The sequence below is a fragment of the Artemia sp. Qi Xiang Cuo genome, chromosome 17 (genome assembly GCF_049724085.1).
Source record: "Artemia sp. Qi Xiang Cuo chromosome 17, ASM4972408v1, whole genome shotgun sequence".
NCBI classification, from domain to species: domain Eukaryota; kingdom Metazoa; phylum Arthropoda; class Branchiopoda; order Anostraca; family Artemiidae; genus Artemia; species Artemia sp. Qi Xiang Cuo.
Window position 1 is genome coordinate 12,557,106 of NC_142810.1, and position 23,902 is coordinate 12,581,007.

The 23,902-nt window shown below is 34.4% G+C and overlaps 1 protein-coding gene across 1 annotated transcript in view; it reads right to left on the reverse strand.

Moving 5' to 3' along the window:
- Positions 1–257: 257 nt before the first annotated feature.
- The window catches only part of LOC148941898 (ecdysteroid-regulated 16 kDa protein-like), a 32,442-nt gene continuing 8,797 nt past the window's right edge, over positions 258–23,902 (reverse strand). The window contains exons 2-4 of the mRNA XM_089103437.1: positions 10,707–10,835; positions 4,590–4,759; positions 258–484 (exon numbers count right to left, since the gene is read on the reverse strand). Of these exons, the coding sequence (XP_088959563.1) occupies positions 407–484; positions 4,590–4,759; positions 10,707–10,835 (377 nt within the window). The 3' untranslated portion in view covers positions 258–406. The remainder of the gene's footprint in view (positions 485–4,589; positions 4,760–10,706; positions 10,836–23,902) is intronic.

Here is a 23,902-nt window from a genome sequence, read left to right on the forward strand (position 1 = left end):
TCTTTTTTTATCAAATATTTATGCTATGCTCCATTAAAACTCTTTGTAAGCTAGATTTACTCCTTCTGGTGTCATTTTCAAAATACAACAATTTGTGTTAATTGATGTGTCTAACATTTTGAGAGTGCAATCGCATTAAAGCTATTCTCTCCTTCCCCTCTAACTCTTCTTCATGCGCTTTATCTCTATCTCACTTTTATCTTCTTTCTTTTTCACTCTCTCATTTTTTCTCTCATGCAGAAATTATTTATGGTCTAGTCTAAGTCTCTGCTTCTATTCCTTCTAAAACTTTATTGTTCCTTTAAATCAAGAAAAGTAAAAGCAATTGGTAAAATATCAACTTGAAGTCTCCAATGTAAATTTTGCTTGGTTTCTCTTTTTTGTTACGCTTCTCAGTCAAATTCACTTACTGGATAACAATTGGAAAGACCATGCATAAGTTAAAGCCATTTCCATCAAATCTCCATTTTACGTTATACTTTCTCTGAAAAAAAAAGAAGAAAAAGGTTTAAGCATTGAAAAATATTTCTAGCATCAAGGACAGATAAACAAAAAAATAAAATATGAAAAAAATTCAATTTTAAGTCATAAACTGCCCTAAATCAATAGATTCTAGTGTTTTACTGAAAAGCAAAAGACTAAGAATGAAATCAGTACAATTTGTGCTATCGTTTCTCGGCCTTTCTAGTGTCACAGCCCCTCTTCAACCTCCTCGAAGTTAATCATCTTTGTGTAATGAATAGTATTTTAAGTCGAATTATTTTTTTAACCTATTTAACCCCAAAAGTTATTTATTGATTGGCATTACGCAGCATGGAATTAATTCCCCCTGCGCAAGGCTAGGCAACAGGCTTGCAACTAGTCCATGTAAAACAGGACCCAGCAACAGAAACACTAATTTGAGGCCCTTAGCAACGTCAACGACTCTCCAGGATCTTCATTCTTTTATCTAGTTATTGATTGATACACAATCCTTCATTCTCTTAGTGTAGATTTGCACTAACGTGTTGGAATGACTGAAATCCATCATGGGTGCCGAATAAGACGCAAACCCCATCTCAAGGTTGTGGCGTTAGATTCAGCCTAGTAAAGAACAGACTCTAGCTCATAATAACCGATAATATAAATTTTTTTTTTAACAAAAACAGAACTGTAAAATGAGCATGAGTCGCCCTTTGAAGGTGATTCAGGAACAATAACTATTATATCAATAAATCTTAATAGTTTATTGCGAACAAATTTTCAAAAAGTTTCAAAAAATGGCATGGAACCCCCGAAAATGGCAACGTATCGTAATGAGCATCATACCATGGGAATCATCAGAGCCAAAAACCATCTTAGGAGAGTCATATTTCCCCATCTTGAGCAACAAGAAAAATCACTTTTTCGCATTGTTAGCAGTGGTGTATCTCTTTTTTCTTTTATGTTCTTCTTTTTTCTTCGCCAAAAGCGGGGCACAGAAAAATAATCGGAAGAAAAAAGGGTTTATTTTAAGGGTTTATTTGAAAGCTAATTTCTATGTCTAGTGCCTTTTGTAAGTAGCAAAAATTAATATTAAAATAAAATGGAATTTTTGACAAAAACTGCATTTTCCATATTCAGGTTAATGTAACACACGTATCTTTTGAAAAGTTACTTTTTTGGAATATTATATCATATTTGAGTGACTCCGCAACCTGATTTCAGTTGGTTTGTTCTTCACTGGTTTTCATCTAAGAGAAAGCTGAGGGCTTTTTCCTGTGTGCAATATATACACTAAATCATGGTTGCAGCGTCAGATGCAACCTAGTAAAAACCGAACTCAAGCCCATAGTAACAGACAATTTGAAAATACATTTTGTAAATACTTAACAAGGGTGGGCCAGGAAGTGACCCAACTAACTACTGACCAATAGCTTTGTTTTCTATGTCTAGCAAAAATATTGAAAGGAAAACTTTCTCGCTTAATAATTTTCTAAAATCAAAGGAATTTGGTCATTATTTTCAATTCGATTTTGATACATGACAATAAAAACACTCACTTCGTACTACCTCAGCATCCCAAGCATTGCACGATCACTTTTCATTCAAAAGCAATAGTGGGGCATTTCATTTGAAAGTTCTTAAAACTTTCTAAATACAGAAAAAAAGTTATATAAGATTTTAAACTTACAAACAACACAAATAGCTACGAATCGAAGGCATTAAACCTAAAACAGACAGACATTGCAGTGAACAATGAAGCCGAACAGGTAACCACAAATATGCACGATATTACAACTCTATGACCCCGCCCCTCCCTAAAAATATATAGAGTGCCATTCGCGGATTAATATGACATGAGAATGATAATTTACAAGTGTGCAGCCAAGGAAACTTTGATTAAGTTTTTTGGGCCGTTGACTTGTACGGCCATGAAGTTAGTAGAGTTCTACTAATAGCCATAACAGCCATCTACTACGTCAGCCATTACAGAATCACGTACTTAGCTAATTGTTATACCTCATGTTAGTTAAAAGTTAATTCAACTAGCCTGCTGCTATTACTAACATTATCCAGTTAGAGGTTATGTCTCTGCTTTAATCTGTACAAGTTATTAATCTGCAGAATTGTTCTGATTGTACTCTGCTTTTCCAAATATGTTATCATACTTTTTGCCACATTCTTTTATCATACTGGAAAGTTTGTTCACTAGCATAAATATTGCAAGATTTAAGCGTTTTGTATCAGAATTATTTTGGTCGTATCCTTGAACATCTAAAAAAAAAAAAAAAAAAAAAAAAAAAAAAAAAAAAATCATAAACCGTTATAAAGCAACTAGGTATTAATAACGATAGCCTAATATCTAAAAACTAGAAACAAATTTCTTGCCCTCTTCTGTAAAATTAATATTAAATGACTTAATGTCTTTTGAAAAATTCCGTTTTTATTCCCGTGAACAATCTTGTGTATTAACGAATTTATAATTTTTAACATCCATGTAAACTACATCATCTCGCATGATGTAGTTGCAGTTTTTTTTTTGTCAAAAATGCATTTTTTAACAATTCAAGCACTTCTGGCTCTTAAAAAGGGCACTAGAAATTTCGATTTTAAATCAAATGAGCCGTCTCCTATGCCTTTGCGAAAACAGCTTCTACACAAAGTTGCTGGAAAATAAAGGCCACTGGCTTAGATTACAAGATTACTTTTGGAAGGGAACTAGCTCAAACTGAAAATGCAGAAGATTCGCAAATAATTAAGTAAGTGAGATAGAATTCTAAATCTGTTGTAATTTCAGACTTACCTGCCATTTCGGTTCAAATTATTGTTCATTATTGCCTATCAGTGAGGAATTTCTTATTGGATTCAAATATTTTTGGCTGTTATCCTTTTTGCTTTTTAGGGGAGGCAGTAATAATTTTTTGTTGCTATGTTTTTTTTCAATAAATCTTCTTCTTCTTCTTCTTCTTCTTCTTCTTGATGAAATGGTTGGTGATTGAAAATGATGTGGTCTTGCATGGACTAAGACATGCTCTTATGACAAGTTGACCTAATGGTAGTAATTAAAAATGGTTGTTTTACTATGCCTTTGGCAATTACGTATCTCATACCAGGCACAGACAAAGGAATATATATTCGGGGATTGGGGCAAAGTTCATTCAGAACCCCCTACAAAGCATTTGAACTGGAAAAAGACATAGAAATATTTATAAGAATAGGGGCACCTTAGTGGGGGAGGATGGCTCATGAAACTATTTCCCACCGAAAATTTGACGAGACAGATTAGTCAGATTTGTGTGTACATGTGCTTGAATAGTCCTTATGAAACATATTTCATTTCTAAATGGGACTGATTTCTCATTAACCTGATACCTAATTATAAGCCCTTTTGTTTAACCTTTATTCATATAGCATGTTTCCGTAAAAAAATATTATCTGGGCCAAACTGAAGAATATATCTTGCTATTTATAGCCCTAAGACTTCCTCCATGGGCATATTTTTTAACTTTTTTATCAAAAACGTTACAGCCTGACGAGAAAATACGTTTTTGGGTGCCGTATCTCTGGCAAAAAAAATTTGTACTTACAAAGCTGCGAAACAAAGTCGTTTTCCCCGTAGATCCCATTTATGTATTTTCAATTTCGAATGGGTGAAGGAGCTTCCTCAGATAAGAGTTTTTAAACTCAAGAAAAGAAATGAGCGTTTAGTTCTCTGACTGTATCATTTCTGAATTAAATATATTTTGCCACAATAGCACCGCAACTTGCCACAATAAATACTTTTGATAAAGTTTGTCACAGCAAATTAGATATATTTGCCACAATATCACCGCAACTTGCCACAATAAATACTTTTGATAAAGTTTGTCAGAGCAAATTACATATATTTTGCCACAATAGCACCGCAACTTGCCACAATAAATACTTTTGATAAAGTTTGTCACAGCAAATTTGAAAACCAAGCTTATAGTAGCGTAAAATTACTTTCTAATGAGCCCTCATATAAATTTCTAACATTCCTATACCATAACACTAAAAAAAAAAAAAAAAACAATAATAAAGTGAAAAAGGTGGCAGCCAGTCACAATTAGCGGAAAATACTCTTAATAAAAGACTTAAAGACTTACTTTGGGATATGACTTTGCAATAAGTAAGTTGAACTTGTAGCTTGCTGGTTTACCATTTTCAAGTGGACAATCAGTAAAAGCACAGCCGTTTGCGTCCATGTTTGGCAAGGGAATGTTGCCAAACAATTTTGTGGCCCAGGCTGCTTTGGCTTCAAATTCATGAACGGTCTCTACAAGTAGAAAATCAAAATGATTTCATTGTTTTGCTTTTCCTTGGGACACTAAAAACGACGTGTAAGCAGAACTTTGATTAAAGAATGGTATAACTCATCTGCAAGACTATCAAAAACTGTTTAAAAAGCCTTAGAGTTTAGGAGGTCACACTCTCATGTAATAGCACTACTGTCCCTAAAAATATATGCTGTTAACTCAAGATGAATAAGGTATTGTACACAAATATTTGTAAGCTTCATTAAACTGAGTGGATTTACTTGAGGCGTAATTCATTTAAGTATAGTATTGCTTGAATACACGAGCTATTTGGTGAGGGAGTAGTTGCTATATTTTGAAGCCATGACAAATTTATTTACATGTTCACATTTTCAAACTTTCAATAAGGGGTTCTTTTGTCCAATAAGCAGGAGCAAATTCATCCTCTATACTTGATTTTGAAGAATATATTTGAACTAAGTATGCAATATGGGGCTGGAGGGAGTATCTCCCTATTATGTGCCAATTAGGGACGACATGTCCCTATTTTGCTGTTTTTTAATGTCCCTCTTTATCTTAATTCAAAAGCAAACTGGTTTATGTAATTTAATTACGTTTTAGAACATAAAAAATGCTGTTTTTTATTATTCTAATTGATTTTTTTTCGGCACTTCACCAGCTATTAAATGCAGACCATAGTTTTGAAAATTTGTTACTCTACTTAAAATATGAACTTATAAAATATTTCACTATGAGGGCTTGATATTGTTCAATGCCCTCCGGAAGAAACAGTTCCTAGTTTTGAGGTTTAAGCCTTGTCTTGAGGTTTTTGAATACTCTTCAGAATACTATTTCACTATTGAAAGTCCGTTTTTGTTATTTTTATTTTGTACCTGCAAATAAAATTTAACTACAAGTGTTTTAATTGAAAAACTCGTAAGAAAAACTAGATTAGATTTATGACATGTTCAAAGTGTAACTGATACAAACATATCTAATGCTTCTTCGAACTGCCTTGAGACATTGCAAGATATTCTGTGATTCAATCTTAACCAAGAGTAACGTTTAAAGCTGCCACTGAACTTAATAGCTAATTTTTTCAAATATCGATTATTTAGTTACTAACTTTCATGAGGAACTAAACAATGAACTACCCTACATGCCAACAAGGGACCTTGGAACTACTTCTGATGACCACTTTGACCTGTCGGCTGCACCTTCTTTGCCGAGCTTTAGCCAGTCTTTCTTCCATCTCCCAGCATGTCTTCGAAAGCTATGACATAGTTCAAAATTCTCGTTAAATTTTTGCCAGATATTTTCCCTTTGCCCTCATAGCTTTGTTTCTAGAAGGCTACTGGTTCACAGGCTAGGAAATATTAATATATTACACCCAGAGAACAAAGCAAAGGCTATGCTCACAAACTCAGTTATCAAGCATGATAATTGATTGTTTGCTATTATTTTCGTTCCAAGACAACGGATAACACAAAATTGTGACTACTTTGTTTTACTATAGGTTCAGGAAGGATTGCAATCTCAGTTTCTCAATACAAGTATTACAAGTATTTTAGGGAACAAATATGTTGTTATCTGCTATTTTAAGCAAAGGATAGATAGGGTTAAGGTATTAACGATAATTAATAATGACTGAGTTCTGGAAAATCCCCAAAGTGTGACCAGTGAAATTACGCTGATATCTTTTGATGATGAGCAATAGATCTTCCAAATGACCACAACGGCTCCCTATTTCGCTATTCGAAATACTGTCCTAACTATCAGTGTGCAGGATATATCAAAGACAGGATGGTTCACCGTGTTTGTTACTTAAAGACGATTGTTTAGTCAAGAGATGTTAAATATCCGCATCTTTTTGCAGATAAATAGTTGTTTCGGAATAACAGTCATTTGCCACATTTTGGAAAATCTTAGGGTTTCAGAAGATTGGGTTTGATACCTCCTGAGAACGTTACTGACCTTCAGTAAGTTCTTCATGGATCTTTTTTTCATCATCTCCTTTGCAGTAACCTCTAACTTCTTCTTGCACTGCTTATTGTACTTCTTCTGGCTAGTAATTTCTGTTAGTAATTTCACATCCTCTTCCAGAATATGAAACTATATCATAAATATCTTTTCTTGTCAAAATAAAAGTGAGGAAGGGATCCATTTAATCCTTGTAGCTCGTTAGATCAATAGAAAAAAGCGGTTTAATGTTATATAATTAATATGTTCGAATGTTATGAACGGTCTTCTTTTTAGTGCGGCAAATTCCTCCAGATTCAGAATAATAGTTTATCCCATGCTTGGAAATAGTCCTTTTCTGGGTAATTTCGGGCTAGAAGTCTATAAATCCTTCAACAATTCTTTTTATCTTTATTTTTGGACCTAAATTCAAATCGTCTTGTCGTGAAGCATTTAATAGAACAATAACATTCTACAATTTATTAAAAGATTTTCTCATGGAAATGTGCTTTGACTTGTCAAATGTATCTTACTGACATGTATTTACTGGAGAGCGAAAACCTGAAAAACTCAACTTGGCTTTTTTATGTGTTATTTACGGATAGTCCTCTGTGTACGATTCGTTTCGTATTGTTCTTCAAGATAGGACGAAATAAAATTTGACGCCAAAGGCTCAAAATTATAATTATTTCCACACATGAAAAAAGCGTTTTTATGTTATAAACACGTTGGTTTTAGATTTACTTCTCCCAGAAAAACATGTGGCATTGTCAGGTTTGACGTGTAGACCTTTTTGTTTTTTATCCTTTTCCTTTAATAATGACAATAAGCTTTAACTTTTATCTTGGAACCTTCTTCAATGTTAGGAATAATTCCTGCTGTTACAAAAGCTGTCGACAAAAGATTGTTTGAAGAGGAATAATAGCCTGTGGCAATACTTTGAAGAAGCAAAAATAATATTTAATTTTGTTATGAAATACCGTGTGTAAAATTGTCTGCGATATATACGGTATCTTGTCTCTTTGAAGGAGCAATAATTGTTTATTTATGTATGCATTTTTCTCGAAGATGTCTCCGTATTTTTTTGGGGGGGAGGGGGGGAATTGGCATCCTAAGACTCTCTGGCCTAAAGAACGTTCTATATAGGTCATGAGTTTGAGAAAATTCGGTAAGAGCCTTAATTTTAGACAAAAAATCCTGTGAGTGACGTCATATTTATGATTAAAATGAGGTAGACAAAAAAAAGAAGATAAAAGTCTAAAAGAGAACAAAAAATTACACATGTCTAGTATCTATGTCTAATTCAAATGAAAACTGAGCCTCTAAGATGCCACATAAAAGGAAATATGGTTTTAAACTTTCAAGTTATAACTCATCTCCCTGTTTAATCTTTTTTTCCTCTTTAATCCTACAGCAATATCGTTTATTAGGTCTTGGATTTTGAGGCATATTGAAATTCCCTTTTACAAACCTTAAACTTCATTTGAAGGAATTTCAACAATGTGGTATTTGAAGCATAAAAGGGAGGACATATGAACAAAACATTAATCTGATAATATTTCAAACTGTTCGTGGTAACAAACTGTAAGTAAGGAGTGACTCGGCAAATAATAACCGAAACTATAAAAAACAGAATTTTGAGAACAATAGATACATCAAAAGAGTCGGCTTTTAATAATAATTTCAAATATATAAAATTAATTAAGTTTAATGTGGCCCATCAAAAGCTACAAGCCTTGAAAAGTTTGTGTGGTTTTCGAAAAAGGAAAGAAAAAAAACAAACAAACAAGCATACAATTAATCTTAATGAAAATTGTACCAACAGATTTATCCCATCAGAGAGCCATACTATAGAGGTTTCAAGTTCCCTTCTGTATATAATATTTAATTTTGAATTTTTTACCAGAAGAAACATCATGGATGCGTGTTTATTTGTGTTTTATTGTTTTCCTTAGGTGAGATCTTATTGAACCGATTCGAACCGATTATTTAACCGCTCCGGGCCTTTCTTTCTAAGTAATTTGATCAAAAATTTGGGATAGCCATTTTGATCAACATAGTTGAAAGGTCCAGTAGCTATGCCTCTGGGAATGAAATGGCCCCCCGACAGCCCCGGGTAAAGGGCCGTAAGTTATGAAATTTACCAATTATTTTCATATAGGACTTTTTATTGGGGTGTATAGAGACATTTATCAGGGAGGGGGGGGGTAATTTCAGAAGAGGGGGATTTTCTATGGGAATAATTTTCTTCGGGGAGGAAAGTTTTTAGGGGTGAACACTCCAGGGGAAATTTTAGACAGAAGAATTTGCCAATATTCCTAAATGAAATTCTTTTCATTTGTCTTATTTTCTCTCTGGCGACTCAATTTTACATGTAGAGATGTTCCGGGGGGTATTTTCAGTGGGATTGGAATTTTCTGGGGAATTTTTTCACTGGGGACAGGGTATTTTCCGCGCGAAAATTTTCCATGGAGTATTTTATGCGGGAAAAATTTGCCATAGAAAATTTTCCGCGGGACAAACTATCTATTAGGCGGAGGGGATTCCAGGAAAAACTTCTCACCAATAGTGGGGAGAGGAGGGGTTTCTAGCATGATTTTTAAAATTATTAAACATTAAATAAAACTACAATATGTTGATCAAATGAAAGTAGGCCAAGGAGAATTTTCAAAGCGGAATTGTCCGTGGGAAATTTTCTTTGGGAACGTTTCAGCGAGGATGGAATTGTCCGGGGATAGGTTTCTGGGTGGGGGGGGGGATTTCACGTGAAAGAAAAAAATTACGTTTTAGAATTCTTAGGTGAGGGGGGAATTTTTGAGGAAGGATAAGTGGATTTCCAGGCAAAATTGGAAAACCATCAAACCATTATTTAAAAAGTTTTAATGTCGTTCCTTACTTTCGGTTGAAAAACTTGTCGTTTTTCATTAATAAAAAAATAAACTCATCGTTAAAACATGCAAGTTGGCTATACAACATCCCCAGGTGAATCAATTGCATATGCTAGAATCAGTGGAAATAAAAGGACTATTTACCAAAAAAATTGCCAGGTTTCCTGTTTTCTTGTCCCTTTGATTAGTTTTAGTTAGTTTCTGGGTTTGACACAAGTAAATCCATTATACATTGAGTTTTGGTGTATTTTGGTTAATTTTATATTGAACACAAATCACTACAATGTAATCCATTGGATTTAATTTACTGGAAACGTTCTGTATTGGATAAGAGTTACTATATTGTTTTGTCTTTTTACCTTTATTTTGATATTCCTTCGTAAATTTGTTTCTAATATTTTGACTCATATATCACAGGAGGGCAAAAAAAGAAGAAGGAAAAAAAACTCATAAAGAAGAGTGGAAAAAATTGATGAAGTTGTTAGCATTTATTATACGATTTTTGTCAGGGGCTCTTAACTTTATACTTGTCATGTCCATCAATTCTGTAAAAATCTGGATCTGTAAAAGAAGTAAATAAAAAAAAAATCACTATAACAAAGATTCATTATTCACCGGGGATACAAAAATAAAGATTGTACAGAAAATGATCTATATAATTCAGACAACTTTAGACACCTAACATTTTAACATACAAGACACCTAAAAAGAAGTTTTCAACAGGGTAGGCTCATTTTGCTCAAGTCAACTTCTATTTTTTCTTCTTTTAATCCCAATATACTAATAGCAATAATTTTAAAATGCATCTAAAATTAACCACAATCAGATATAAATTCTCTAGATGAAACATTGTTTCATATAATAAATAGCTTAGCTTTCATAGAACTTTCAAAGAATTACGTTTAAAAGGGTTTTGAGTCAATATATCACGGTACCCACCCCACTAAGGATGTGCAAATAATACGACCAGCCCCTGTGTTGGTGACTGTAGCCATTTGCAACAGTAAGAATAAGTACTAGTTCTGCTACAGGTTATTTCTACGCCTCGTTTTATCATTTCAGAGCATTCAATTTTGTTATTTTTCCGATGACTACCTTATGACTATTATAAATCCATTACTTTTGATATTTGGCGTAAAATCCAATTCAACAGTAACATTGTGTCCACGTTTTAAAACACACATCTTCCTCTTCTCTGCCTGTGGACACGGACTCACTCGAACTTCATTCAGTTTCACTGTGCCAAATGCTAAAATTAGAACCAGGTTGAGAAGTAGACCGAAATAACAGAGGTTTCTTAGTAAGAAAATAAAATAGGGCTAGTAGCGAAGCCTGTTACATGGATCCAAGAGACGAAAAACTTTTCAATTTCAAGTTATTGGTACCAAAACTTCCAAATATAAAGAAAAATATTAATTCGAGCTAAGGTACATGGATCCAAGAGACGAAAAAATATTTTAAATTCACATCCTTGGTAGCAAAATTACCAAATATAAAGAAAAATATTAGAAAATTACAGTTTTTAGGTATGATTGGACCCAAGAAACGTGGTTCCAAGAGATGAAACTTTTTTTTTTAATTTCATGTCCTTGTTACCGAAACTTCCAAATATAAAGAAAAATCTTAATTGGACCTAAGACACATGGATCCAAGAGACGAAAAAACTTTCATATCATTGCTACCAAAACTATCAAATATAAAGAAAATCTTAATTTGACCTAAATCACATGGATCCAAGAGACGAAAAAACATCATAATTTCATGTCCTTGATACCAAAACTTCCAAATATAAACAAAAATCTTAATTCGACTAAAGGAACATGGATCCAAGAGACGAAATAACTTTTTAATTTCATGCCATTGGTACCAAAACTACCCAATATCAAGAAAAAATCTTAATTTGGCCTAAGGCAATATGATCCAAGAGACAACATTTTTTTAAATTTCATGTCCTTGATACCAACACTTCCAAATATAAAGACAACTCTTAATTGGTCCTAAGGCACATGGATCCAAGAGATGAAATTTTGTTTTAATTTCACGTCCTTGGTACCAAAACTCCTAAATATAAAGAAAAATCTTAGAAAACCACAGTTCTTAGGCATGATTGGACTTAAGACACATGGGTTCAAGAAATGAGACACTTTTTAACTCCATGTTCATGGTACCAAAACTTCCAAATATAAAGAAAAATCTTAGTTAGACCAAAGGCACATGGATCCAAGAGAGGAAAAACTTTAATTCATATCCTTTGTACCAGAACTTCCAAATATAAAGAAAAATCTTTATTCGACCTAAGGCAAATGCATCCAAAAGACGAAAAAATATTTAATTTCATGCCCTTGGCACCAAAATTTCCAAAAATAAAGAAAATCTTAGAAAACCACGGTTCTTATGTATGATTGGACATCAGACACATGAGTCCAAGAGATGAAAAATGTTTTTTAATTTCGTTTTCTTGGTACCTAAACTTCCAAATATGAAGAAAAATCTTTATTGGACCTAAGGCACATGGATTCAAGAGACTAAAAACTTTTTAATTTCACGTCATTGGTACCGGAACTTCCAAATATAAAAAAAATCTTAATCTGACCCAAGGTACACGGCTCCAAAAGACGAAGAAACATTTTAACTTCGTGTCCCTAGTACTAAAACTTCCAAATAAAAAGAAAACTGTTAATTCGACCTAAGGTACATGGATTCAGGAGACGAAAAAATATTTTTAATTTCATGTCCTTGGTGGCAAAACTTCCAAATATAAAGAAAAATATTAGAAAACCACAGGTTTTAAGATATGATTGGACCTAAGACACATGGGTCCAAGAGATGAAAACTTTAATTTCATGTCCTTGATACCATAACTTCCAAATAAAGAAAAATCTTAATTCGACCTAAGGCCCATGGATCCAAGAGACGAAAAACTTTCTAACTTCATGTTATTGACATGAAAAATTTCACAAATAAGGTCCGCATTTAATTCAACTTAAGGTTAAGAGATTTAAAACACGAAAAAGCATTTTAATCTCATAGCCCTTGTAGCAAAATTACCAAATATAATCCGACCTAAGGTATATGGATCCAAGAGACGAAAAAACATTTTAATTTCATGTCCACGGTAGCAAAACGTCCCATTACTACCATCTTTTTTCACTAAAGTTACTGGTGGCAGCACAACTGGATTTTTCACTTAGGTTACATTATGTAGACTGATTTTGAGTTAGGTTCGTTTGGGCTCAGTAAGCGTGCCCACACGCTCAAGTTTGTACCTTAATTTTTTTAAAATTTATTTACGCAATTAAATTTCTTTTCATACTGCAGTCTATTCAAAGATATTTGATATCTGCGTGCACTCGGCAGGCAAAACGCTTCTATGTAACGATTCTTTATATGGATTCTCATTGTCGCTTGTCTTCTAACCGGAGACAATTTGTTGTCTTTTCATGCTACAGTTTTTTTCAAATATATTTGATTATTACAGCAAGTCCAATTTCTTACAAGGATTTCTACTAATATTTAAACTTTTGGTTTTCTTTTTTAAGGTTTTGGAATTGTTGTGATCCCTTGTTAAAATATATACGAATATTTTTGCATTTACCAGTTTTTTGTTCTTTAGGAAATTTAACGTTTTTTCATACTGAATCTATTAAAAAATATTTGGTTATTACAGCAAGTCTGATCTCTAACAACGATTTCTACTAAGCTTCAAACTTTTGGTTTTCTATTTAAGGTTTTGAAATTGTTGTAATCCCATGTCGAAATATATGCAAATATTTCTGCAATAGCCAGTTTTTGCTCTTTAAGCAATTTAATGTAATTCTTCATTTTTCTCGTAAGTGTGACAAGTGTGACGTGACAACGTCATTGCAATACTGATGTATATAGAAATGATGTCACTCACTAAATATTTTTTCCCGAAATTAAGGCTCTTAACGAACTTTCTCAAACTTCTGATCTATCTAAATCGTTTTTCTAGACCAGAATATACCAGGATGACAATCTTTCCAAAAAGAAAGATTTCTACTAAGCTTCTAACTTTTGGATTTCTTTTTAAGGTTTTTGAATTGTTGTAATTCCTTGTCAAAATATATACAAATATTTGTGTTAATTACCAGTTTTTTGGACTTTAAGCAATTAATTTTTATTCATACTGAGGTCTATTCAAAGATGTTTGACTATTAAGCAAGTCCAATCTCTAACAGCGATTCTGGTAAGCTTCAAACTTTTGGTTTTAGTTTTAAGGGTTTTGAATTGTTGTAATCCCTTGTTGAAATATATACAACTGTTTTTGCAAATGTGTTGGTGTGTTTGTGTGTGTGTGTGTGTGCACGTTTTGTGTGCGTGTGTTTTTTTTTGTGTGTGTGTGTGTGTTTTTGTGTGTGTGTTTTGTGTTCGTGTGTTGTTTTGTGTGTGTGTGTGTGTGTTTGTGTTTTTGTGTGTGTGTGTTTTTTGTGGGCTTGTGAGTTTATTTGTTTTTGTGTATGTTTTATTTTTTGTGTGTGTGTGTTCTTTTTTTTGTGTGTATGTGTATTTGTGCTCTTGTGTTTGTGTGTGTTTGCATATTTTGTGTGTGTTTGTGTTGTTTTTTTGTGTGTGTGTGTGTGTTTTTTTGGGTGTGTTTTGTGTTCGTGTGTTGTTTTGTGTGTGTGTGTGTGTGAATGTTATTCTTTTTTTGTGTGTGTGTTTGTTTGTGTGTGAGTGTGTGTTGTTTTGTGTGTGTTTGTGTGTGTATGTGTTTGTTTTTGTGTGTGTTGTTTTTGTGTGTATGTGTGTGTGTGTTTGTGTGTGTGTGTTTTTTTATGTGTGTGTTTGCGTGTTTCAAATGTTAGAAGACGCTTACAATGAGGATGGAAAGTGATGTAGGGATTCTAGAGAGTACTTATAGTGTGGTACTGTGGGAAGAATTGCTATCGAAAACCCGAATGAATGAGTTGAAAATAAGATTTTTAACAAAAAAATGACTGAAAAGTGTTTTTGGGAGATGGGACGATGGAAGAAGGGCGCCTAAGAGTAGTTATATTGTGATACTGTGGGCCGAATTACTCGCGAAAATTCAAATGATTGACTTGAAAATAAAATTTTAACGAGAAATTTCTGGAAAGTGTTTTGTGGGGAGAAGGTGTGAGGGCAAAAAAATGTCCTAGAATAGTTATATTGTGATACTGTGGCCCAAATTGCTTGCGAAAACCCGAATGAATGACTTGAAATAAAATTTTTAACGAGAAATGTCTGAAAACTGTTTTTGGGTAGATGGGGCGATGACAGGAGGGTGTCTTAGAGTAGTTATAGTAATGTACTCTGGCATGAATTACTTGCAAAAAACCATTGTGGATAACTTGAAAATAAAATTTTTAACAACAAATGTCTGAAAAGTGTTTTTGGGGAGATGGGACGATGGCATAAGGGTGTCTTAGAGTAGTTATAGTGCTGTACTGTGGCATGAGTTGCTTGCAAAAAACCCTAATGAATGAATTGAAATACAATTTTTAACAAGAGAGTAGTTATAGGGCTGTACTATCGGCCGAATTGGTCGCAAAAACCCGAATGAATGAGTTGAAATAAATTTTTTAACAAAAGATGTTTGAAAAGTGTATTATTGGGAGATGGGGCGATGACTGAGGGATGTCTTAGGTTAGCTATAGTGCTTTACTATGACACGAATTGCTCGAGAAAACCCGAATGAATGACTTGAAATAACATTTTTAACGAGAAATGTCTGAACAGTGTTTTTGGTGAGATGGGGTGATGACAGGGGTATGTCACAGAGGGAGTAATAGTGTAATATTGTGAGATGAAATACTTAGAGTATCAAACACTAGCAAAGAAAGGGGGCGGGGCTTCTCTGTTTTCAAAGGGGGGGGGTGGTAATGTGGGAGAGCTGATGCTAGTTTGAAAACAGTGTCGTAGTATCATTCCGCTCTGGACCATAGGTATACTTTTTATCGGTTTGGAAATCTACCCTTCTCGCAAAACGATCTTCTAAGCTTTCCCATTAGGTGTCTTTTCTTGAGATACACATCGCCGTTAATACGCAATACGCATGTGTATGTGCCGTGCGCTGGAGCTCTATGGGGTCCTTTTAGTCTTGTTTGTGATATATGATTGCGTCATTCATATTAAACATCATCACGGAAAATCCCGGGGTCTTCCAGAAAAACAATGTATCAATGACTGGAATTTTGCTAGTCCACGAATCTTGTTAGCTGAGCGCTAGAAACAGGGATGCTCTGATTTTAGAGGGTTGCCGTAGAAACTCGATGATAAATTTCCCTATTATTACTACCCTTAATTTATCTCGAGCAAGACCGTTTTTAGTCTCTTTTATCGCGTAGCCGAAGCCCGAAATCCGTCCCAGAAATGAGTAGAAACAGACCAAACTCCCCCACTGTTCTTAGGATGGCCGGATTCTGTCCCCCAAAAAGAGTAGACACAGAAGGACGACTTTTTGAGCTAGAAAATATCCCCTCAGATGTGGCAAGCATAATTAATAGCTCTATTGGGCATGTTAATAGTGATTTAACCACAATGAACCCTTCATTAATGAGTAAATACGTTTCTAATGTAAAGGAGGCTGTCAAAGGTAGGATGGATATTTTTCAGTGCTCCAGTTAAATAATCAGGGTCTTTGTTCTTCAATTGATCATCTAAGGGAGGACGGATATTTTTCAGTACTCCAGTTAAATATTCAGAGTCTTTGTTCTTCAATTGAACATCTAAAACAGATTGTTTCTGATGGACTACCTGATTTTCTTGATTTATGCGAGACTTTCTTAGATTTTAAAAATTATATGCTTTTGGATTTGCAAGGCTATAAAATGGAGATTGAACCACCATAAGATGGCCAAGGGTGGTCTTGCGTTGTATATTTCTAATAATCTCCCACATTCTCTTAGAATAGATTTATCCAGAAATATTGAAGGTGTCTTTGAGTCACTGTTCGTAGATATTAAATGTGGAGGTAAGGATTTAGTCGTTGGTATTATTTATCAATCTCCTAGTGACTGTATTCCGCTGTTTCTACTCTTAATGATCTACTGGATACCATCCTCAAACTGTCCACTGAGTTAATTGTTATAGGGGATTTTAATATAAATTTGATGGATATAAGGTCTTCTGTATCTTTGGATTTTCTGTCGTCCATGCTTGCCACAAGTACTTTGCCATCTGTATGTATCCCATATCGCATAGCAAAGAGTAAGTCATCTCTGATTGACAATATTTTCTGTACGGCTACCTTGATCCAAGATTATGCTTTAGTGAGTGGTATTTCTGATCATTTCCCTGTCTATTCTAGATACTGTTTTGGTCAACTGGCTATTGAGAGGACTGGTGAGTCTGGTAAGAGGCCTATTAGATTTGGTGAACTGAAATTGACACTTCTTAGGTCAAGATTTGCAGAAATTTCTCTTCTGTTCTATTAGCTCGAACCCACGCAGTGAAGATAATAAAAGAAACTAGTCAAACGGGTTCTTTCAATGGAGAATTGGATTGCAAATAGTGTTTTGTCACTGCGTTTACAATATTTAAACTTTTGTTTTTTGGGGTTTAGGGGGAAAAAGGTACCTAATGTTAGTTTAGGTTATTTTACGTATTTAAAATATGCTATGCCTTACTCCCCATCCCCATAATGTGCAAATATATAGCCGAAGTTCGTTTTTAAACAATTATATTTTTATCATATTTTGTTTTGCTTCATTAGCATTAACCAAACTTCACTTCTCGCGTGGGTTCAACCTAATAGTACAGTACCAAATTTCTTAGGGGAAATTTTGAGAGTGACTCTGATTTTTGTAGTTTATTTGATACTTTTTATGAGTCTTTTAAGGAAGCTGCTCTTGATATTTGTTCTGTTTCATCTTCTAATCGTAAGTATAAGATGGCTTTTCCTCTAAATCCTTGGATCACCCCTGGTTTCCTTAGGAGTTGTAGGAGAAAAATAATCTCTGGAGGGCCTTTAAGTCTGCTAGCCCCTTAATGAAAGCTATTAGCTATCACCGATTTAAAATTTACAGGAATATTTACAATTCTGTGCGTCAAAAGACCAAGTCCCAGTATTATTTTAATTGTTTTTCAGATTGTGGTAAAGATATACGAGAATTTTGGTAGGTTATAAGTTCTGTCCTTAGGCCCTCTTTTCAGTCTCCATCAGTCCTTTCTTTTTTGGATTTCGATGGCAAAATTATCGAAGGTGAGCTGAATGTTCAAAATGCATTTACTTCATATTTTGATAATATTGGTAAAATGATCGCTTTGGCAGTTAGTTCTTCTCCTTTAACATCCAACTTCGGGTCTTATCTTGGATTACCTTGTATTAAATCAATGTTTATGGAACCAGCGACGGAGAAAGAAATTACTAAAATTATTATGGGATTGAAAAATTCTTCATCATATGGCCCTGATAATATTCCTAATAAAACAAATAAGTTCATACTTCCTTCCATTATTTCTCTCTTAACGAAACGTATAGACCTTTCCTTTCAGCATGGTATTTTCCCGAGTAGTCCCAAGCGTGCTCGAGTCATCATATTGTATAAGGAGGGGGGTACGAAATGATCCAACCAACTATCAGCCAATTTCTTTGTTGTCTGTGTTTAGCAAAATATTTGAGAACACGATGCTATAGTATTGTATTAATAGATACATGCCGTGCTCTGTACCTAACCTAACCTAACGACCAAACAAGTGATCTATTACTTTAACAAGAGCCCTATCCCCCCATGAAAGAAGCCTATTACTTTAAGTCGTGCCCTGTCTCTACATTCTGAGCGGTGCCCTGTCCCACCATACAACAAGAGCCCTATTACGAGTGGTGCCCAGTCCCACCATACAACAAGGGCCCTATTATAAGTGGTGCCCTTTTCCATCATACAACAAAATCCTTTTACGAGCGCAGCCCTATCCCATCATACAAACACAGCCCTATACAATACAAGTGCATCCATATTGGAGTTAACAATCCCTTTTATCCTCTCTCTTAACGACACACATACTTCACAAGATCAATCATTTCTTTGGAAACTAATTTTCTCAGCGATAGAAATACTATTATTTCAACAAGATACATAGGATACCCTTTCAAGCGCACATCCTTAGCTCAAATTTTCCGATATGGAATTTTTCCCTAGTGTTGCCAAGATTCTGAGCGGGGCCTTGTCCATGTCTCAAGTAAATGTTTCGTTACAAAAAAAAAACAAAGGAAATTGCTTTTATTCAGCGGATTAATTGAATTTGATCTATTAAAATGGATTCTAACAAAAGCAATTGTGAGGATGAATGCTATAAGCAAGAAGTAAGGGATATATCATCTCAAATTTAAGTTATTTTCGTTGAAGATACGGCAGTGGAGGAGGATGTAATATATTTAATAAGCATTATAAAAATCTATTTAAAGAATCAATAAATGATTAGAAGGATGATTTTATCTAAATTGCATTGATGAAAAAAGAAATGGTTGATTTCTTAAGAAAAAAATACATTACACTGCTAACTTCTATGAATTTTTTTTATCTTTTATATTTTATTTTAGAAGTCTCTGCTGGTATCCTTACTCTAGACTTATCGAGTAAGAGAAAATTAATATAGTACAAATAAATTTATTGTATGATTACAATATAAAACTTAACAATCATGACAATAATCAGATTCATCGTAAAATGATTTTTGAGAACTCTTCCAGTACGATTGTTGATGTTCTTAATCCATCCCATAGAATAATCTTCTATGTTCTCTCTTAAAGGACCACTTTTTCTCTTCTTTTAAATCATATTCATCATGATATTCACTGTTATATTTTGCACTATGCACATTTTTCTTTGAGTTTTCATCACTATCTTTTATACTATATTTTGAGATATCTCTGTAGAGATAGCCCTCTTTTCCATGTCTCTTCTTTTGATGTTCTTCTTCCTTTTCTTTCACATTGAACCTTGTTTTATGCGAGTTTGCTTGCAATCTGTATAAATTTCTCTCCATATCATGTATGATTTTCTCCTAATTTACACCAGATTCTTCTCCTCTATTCTAGAGTCTACACTGTCTAAACATGTTGTAGTAGGTTCACGAGAATGCTCAAAATCATGATGATGTTCTTTACATATAGAACAGTCACAAAAAAAATGATATTTCTAACTCGACAAGATCAACCAAAGGATCAGGCATCTCATGATCAGGGGCCTTCCTTATATTCACTGCAATCCTGTCCCGTTAGCGGATCAATACATTTAGAAAAATCCTCTGATTGGCCTAGAAAGAGACACGTGATCCTGTTCCCGTTATCGGATCAATACATTGCCCCGTTAGTATTCAGTGCGCAGGCGCGAACTTCGTCCCGGAGTCAATACACTTAGAAACATCCCCTGATTGACCTTGAAAAAGACACGCGATCTAGCCCCGTTAAACTCGATTATAGATGGCAGCAGAGGTGCCCCGTTTGGAGTAGTGTACCCCTTTCTACTGGCGTTCCTAATTTGCCAGTAAAAAGGACCACAAATTTTAGATATGGCATAAAATAGTAAAATATACACGCAAAAAATGGTACTTATGCTAATGAAATAAAACAAAGTATGATAAAAATATAACGGTTCAGAAACAAATTTGGGCTATATATTTACACAATAGAGGGGGTGGGGGTAAAGCCTAGAAAATATTAAATACGTAAAATAACCTAAGCGAGGTACCTTCTTTTCTACTGCTTCAACCCAAAAAAAAACTAAATTTTAAATCCTTGTCACGGAGTATGCAATACCTCACTAGTGAGCAAAAACCTATTTTTCATTCAGCATCTTTGAGATTTCGATTCCGTCTTTCTCGCGTGTTTACCGGATTATTAATAAGTACTGAAAAAAAAACAAAAAAACACCATATCTAATCACAATCTACGAATGATCGAATCTGTCGTATCATTGATTGACCAGGTGGCTTGACCAAAATTTGCCCACAGTCAGTCCATACATTAGATTTACCGAAACAATCTCTTGCCGCATTTAAAACTTCAAAACGCTTTTTTGAAAGCGATTCTGACAAAAGTATTCCACTTTTTGCTAGTTTAATCTTTGCTTTGAAAATAATTCGAGCTATTTCAGCATTTTTGAAGCGTGTTAGTAATGGAGACACTTTGATTGATCGTTAGAGTCATTCAAACTAAATTGATAAACATTTACAATATTATTGACTTCAAAAACAGGGACCAGCATTTTGTCTTTAATGATAACCGATACTTCTTTCTTTAGATCATTTCCAAGCCTCTGCTTTACTCCACTCATCACCAACATCTTTTCTTGCTCTAAATCATCCACTTTCGACTCCAATGACAAATTCCTCCTTTCTAAGGTTTTAACCATTGAAAATAGTCCTTTGAGCGATTTTTTTATTTCTTGGAATTTTGGGTTGCAATCAATGGAAACAGCATCATGAAATTTTTTGACTATAATATCAATTGCTTAATATGCTGTATCAGGGTCTGATAGTTTTGCCTTAACTTGTCGGGAAATCTCAGCTGTAAGATTCGCTTGTGTGCTATTTAATTCATCCTGGATAAAAGTTATTTTATGCAGGATTAGGCTAGGTGTCAGTGAATATCTGCAATAACGCTCGCTCGGTTTAATGCTATATAAGTAGGTGATGACGATTTATAAATGTCTGGAAACGAAACCAATTCGGTAAATGCTTAACCAACATCTTTGTCCATTCTTTTGCGATTACTAAGGTTATCCGAAAGTAATTTCAAATTAGTCTCTGCCACTTGGTGCTCAGAATGACTGCCGTAGCAAAAACTGTATATCTCGATATTCCTTTAGCACCAGTTTTTGACTACAAAACAATTGCTGGCCAAAGGGGGTAACTGTTGAAACTAGCGAGAACAATATCAAAAGGCTTGAATTTTGACATGAACGTAGCAATAGTATTGGGGGCAAAGTACATGCTGTGAGTCAGATAGGGAATTAGCATAAGATTTCTGTGAGTCAGATAGGGGGTGCATAAATGGAGCTACTAGTCGCTCAAGACGTTGCACCTGCGCAATGCAGTAGGGGAGATTGGCTATAACTAAGGCACCTTTATTACTGGGACAACTTTTTAGTGTCTTAATGTTCCGTAAAAAATCTGAAAATGCAATTGAAGAACTGCCATCTAGTAGCCCAAATGTGAGTGAGTTCGGTCAAGATGACTAAAAGTTTTTTTTAAACAAGTTTGAAAAAGTAAGTTTTTATGGTTGCTTTGTAATTCTTTTCAGAATTTTCAATGCTTGGCCATTCCTTAACGCCTGAGGGTAGGAAATCCATATTATTTTTAGTTGACAGTGTATTCGTTAAGGTTTAGAACAGTGATGCCAGGTGCCTGACTTAAGAATGCGCACCAAGGGAAGTCGAAAATACGCCATCGGCGTATTTTCGCTATATATTTTTTGGGTGCAGTTTGAAATTCAGGGTAAATTAGATCTTGCAGGGATGAGTGCAAAAAAAAAATAAATCCGGCAACAATGTTACCAGAAAGTGTGAATTTTGCTTTTCAGAATACTAGAACTCAGAATTGGTAGGATTCAGTCTTCATTGACAGATTTCGGCACCATATTCCGAAACCTGAAACAGTGAAGCATTTTTTACTGATTACATGCGCTTTTGTGGTCGAAAATTTCTGTTCTCAGTCTCTGGGTTGACGAGAAGGATATTTTCCTTAGTTCTCTGCTATGTCAGAGAATTAAATAAAAAAGGGAATTAAAGATGATCTAACAAAAAAAAATACTTGCCAATATCTAAAGTAGTATTTTACATTACTTTTTGGCTAATATGCTGAATTATTCCCTATCAACAATAGAAATTGCGATTAAAAAACTAAAAAAAGAAATAGGTAGGCCTACTCAGTATATTGGTCTTGCAATATAGATAAGTTATACAAAAACGTGGAAGTTAAAGGCGCATTTGATAAAGATAACTAATAGATAGGATTATTAACAAACTTAGTTATGAGTACAAAATGTTTCGTAGCTTTCAAAATATAAATTAAAACGACGAGAACGACCAAGTCAAAGATAAGAAATTAGACCGACCCTTATTAATGCAACTATCTATAAAATCGCAGGCTAAGGACAACGTTCTGAGATTTTGTCATGAAATAGAAGCCAAAGACATATACATATGAGACAAAATTATACTTGGCAAGGTCCTTCAATAGTTCCGATTGTTATTTTATTTGTGTTTTCCTTTTAATGAACTTCGAATTAGTTTTGTACATTTTTAATCATATATTGTATTTGTCTTAGACTAGTATTCAAGATCATTTTCAAAGTTAAATAACAGACCCTTCTTCTATATCGCCCAAAATTTCCCCAAGAGTTTCATCTTCATTTTCATTGTCATTCGATGGGTTTTTAATGTCATACATGGCAATGGTAAATCTATTCAGCATAGCGGGTGTAGGATCAAAGCCCCTGCAGTACTTTCCTTGGCTATTTAGCTTAATTCGGATGGTCACAGTAGAGTTAAGTATTTAAAGGTGCATCCTGTTTCGAATTTTGTACTTGACAAGATTCATAACAGAAAGCACTCTCTCGACGAAGGGGTTACTGATGGGTAAGCTTAAGACAGAAAGAGCTGCTTGAGCTATGTCGAACAAAGGTCAGCTTTTCCAACTCTTGTCTGTATTTTTTTTTTTATCGAAATTTGACCACCTTCCTATTTGGTTTTTCACGCTAAGGATAATGCACGTTTTAATATTTGAAATTTAGGCTGGGAAGCGAGAAGAAAAAAAGAAAAGTAAATACTAAAAAACCAAAGAGGATTTGAAGAAAATGAATATTCAAGAAATCAAGAAAAAGGGGTAAAAGTTAAGAGACTGGACCTTGGGCAAGACTCAGAACTTAGGGAGGTGTCATCTGATGAATATGGTGACAGTTCTGACGAATTGCTTCATGTTGGAAGCAACGAAGAAGAAGAAGACTTGTCAATTACCATTTTTGATTTTGTCATTTTTGAAAAGTTTTTTAGTGATGTCTTTTAAGATGTATCTAACTGAAAACCGTCTGGCCGGCTGGCAAGATCCCAATGACATTTCGGGGTTCCAGGTGTTATGATGCAATCTTGTTTCACTACTAGAAGGAACACATCTGGCAAGATTCCCAAGACACACCCATGTGCATTTAGTGACGTCAAATAACACACCCCTGTTTCCAGGTGTAATATGGATGACACAAACTTGTTTAACCTTGCTTCAGGACCCATGGAGAATCACCGCTTGTAACTTAACGACAGCGCGCACTTGGATCTTACGTAATGACGACATACACATGGGTCTTATGTAATAATGGTGCACATCTTATGTCATGAC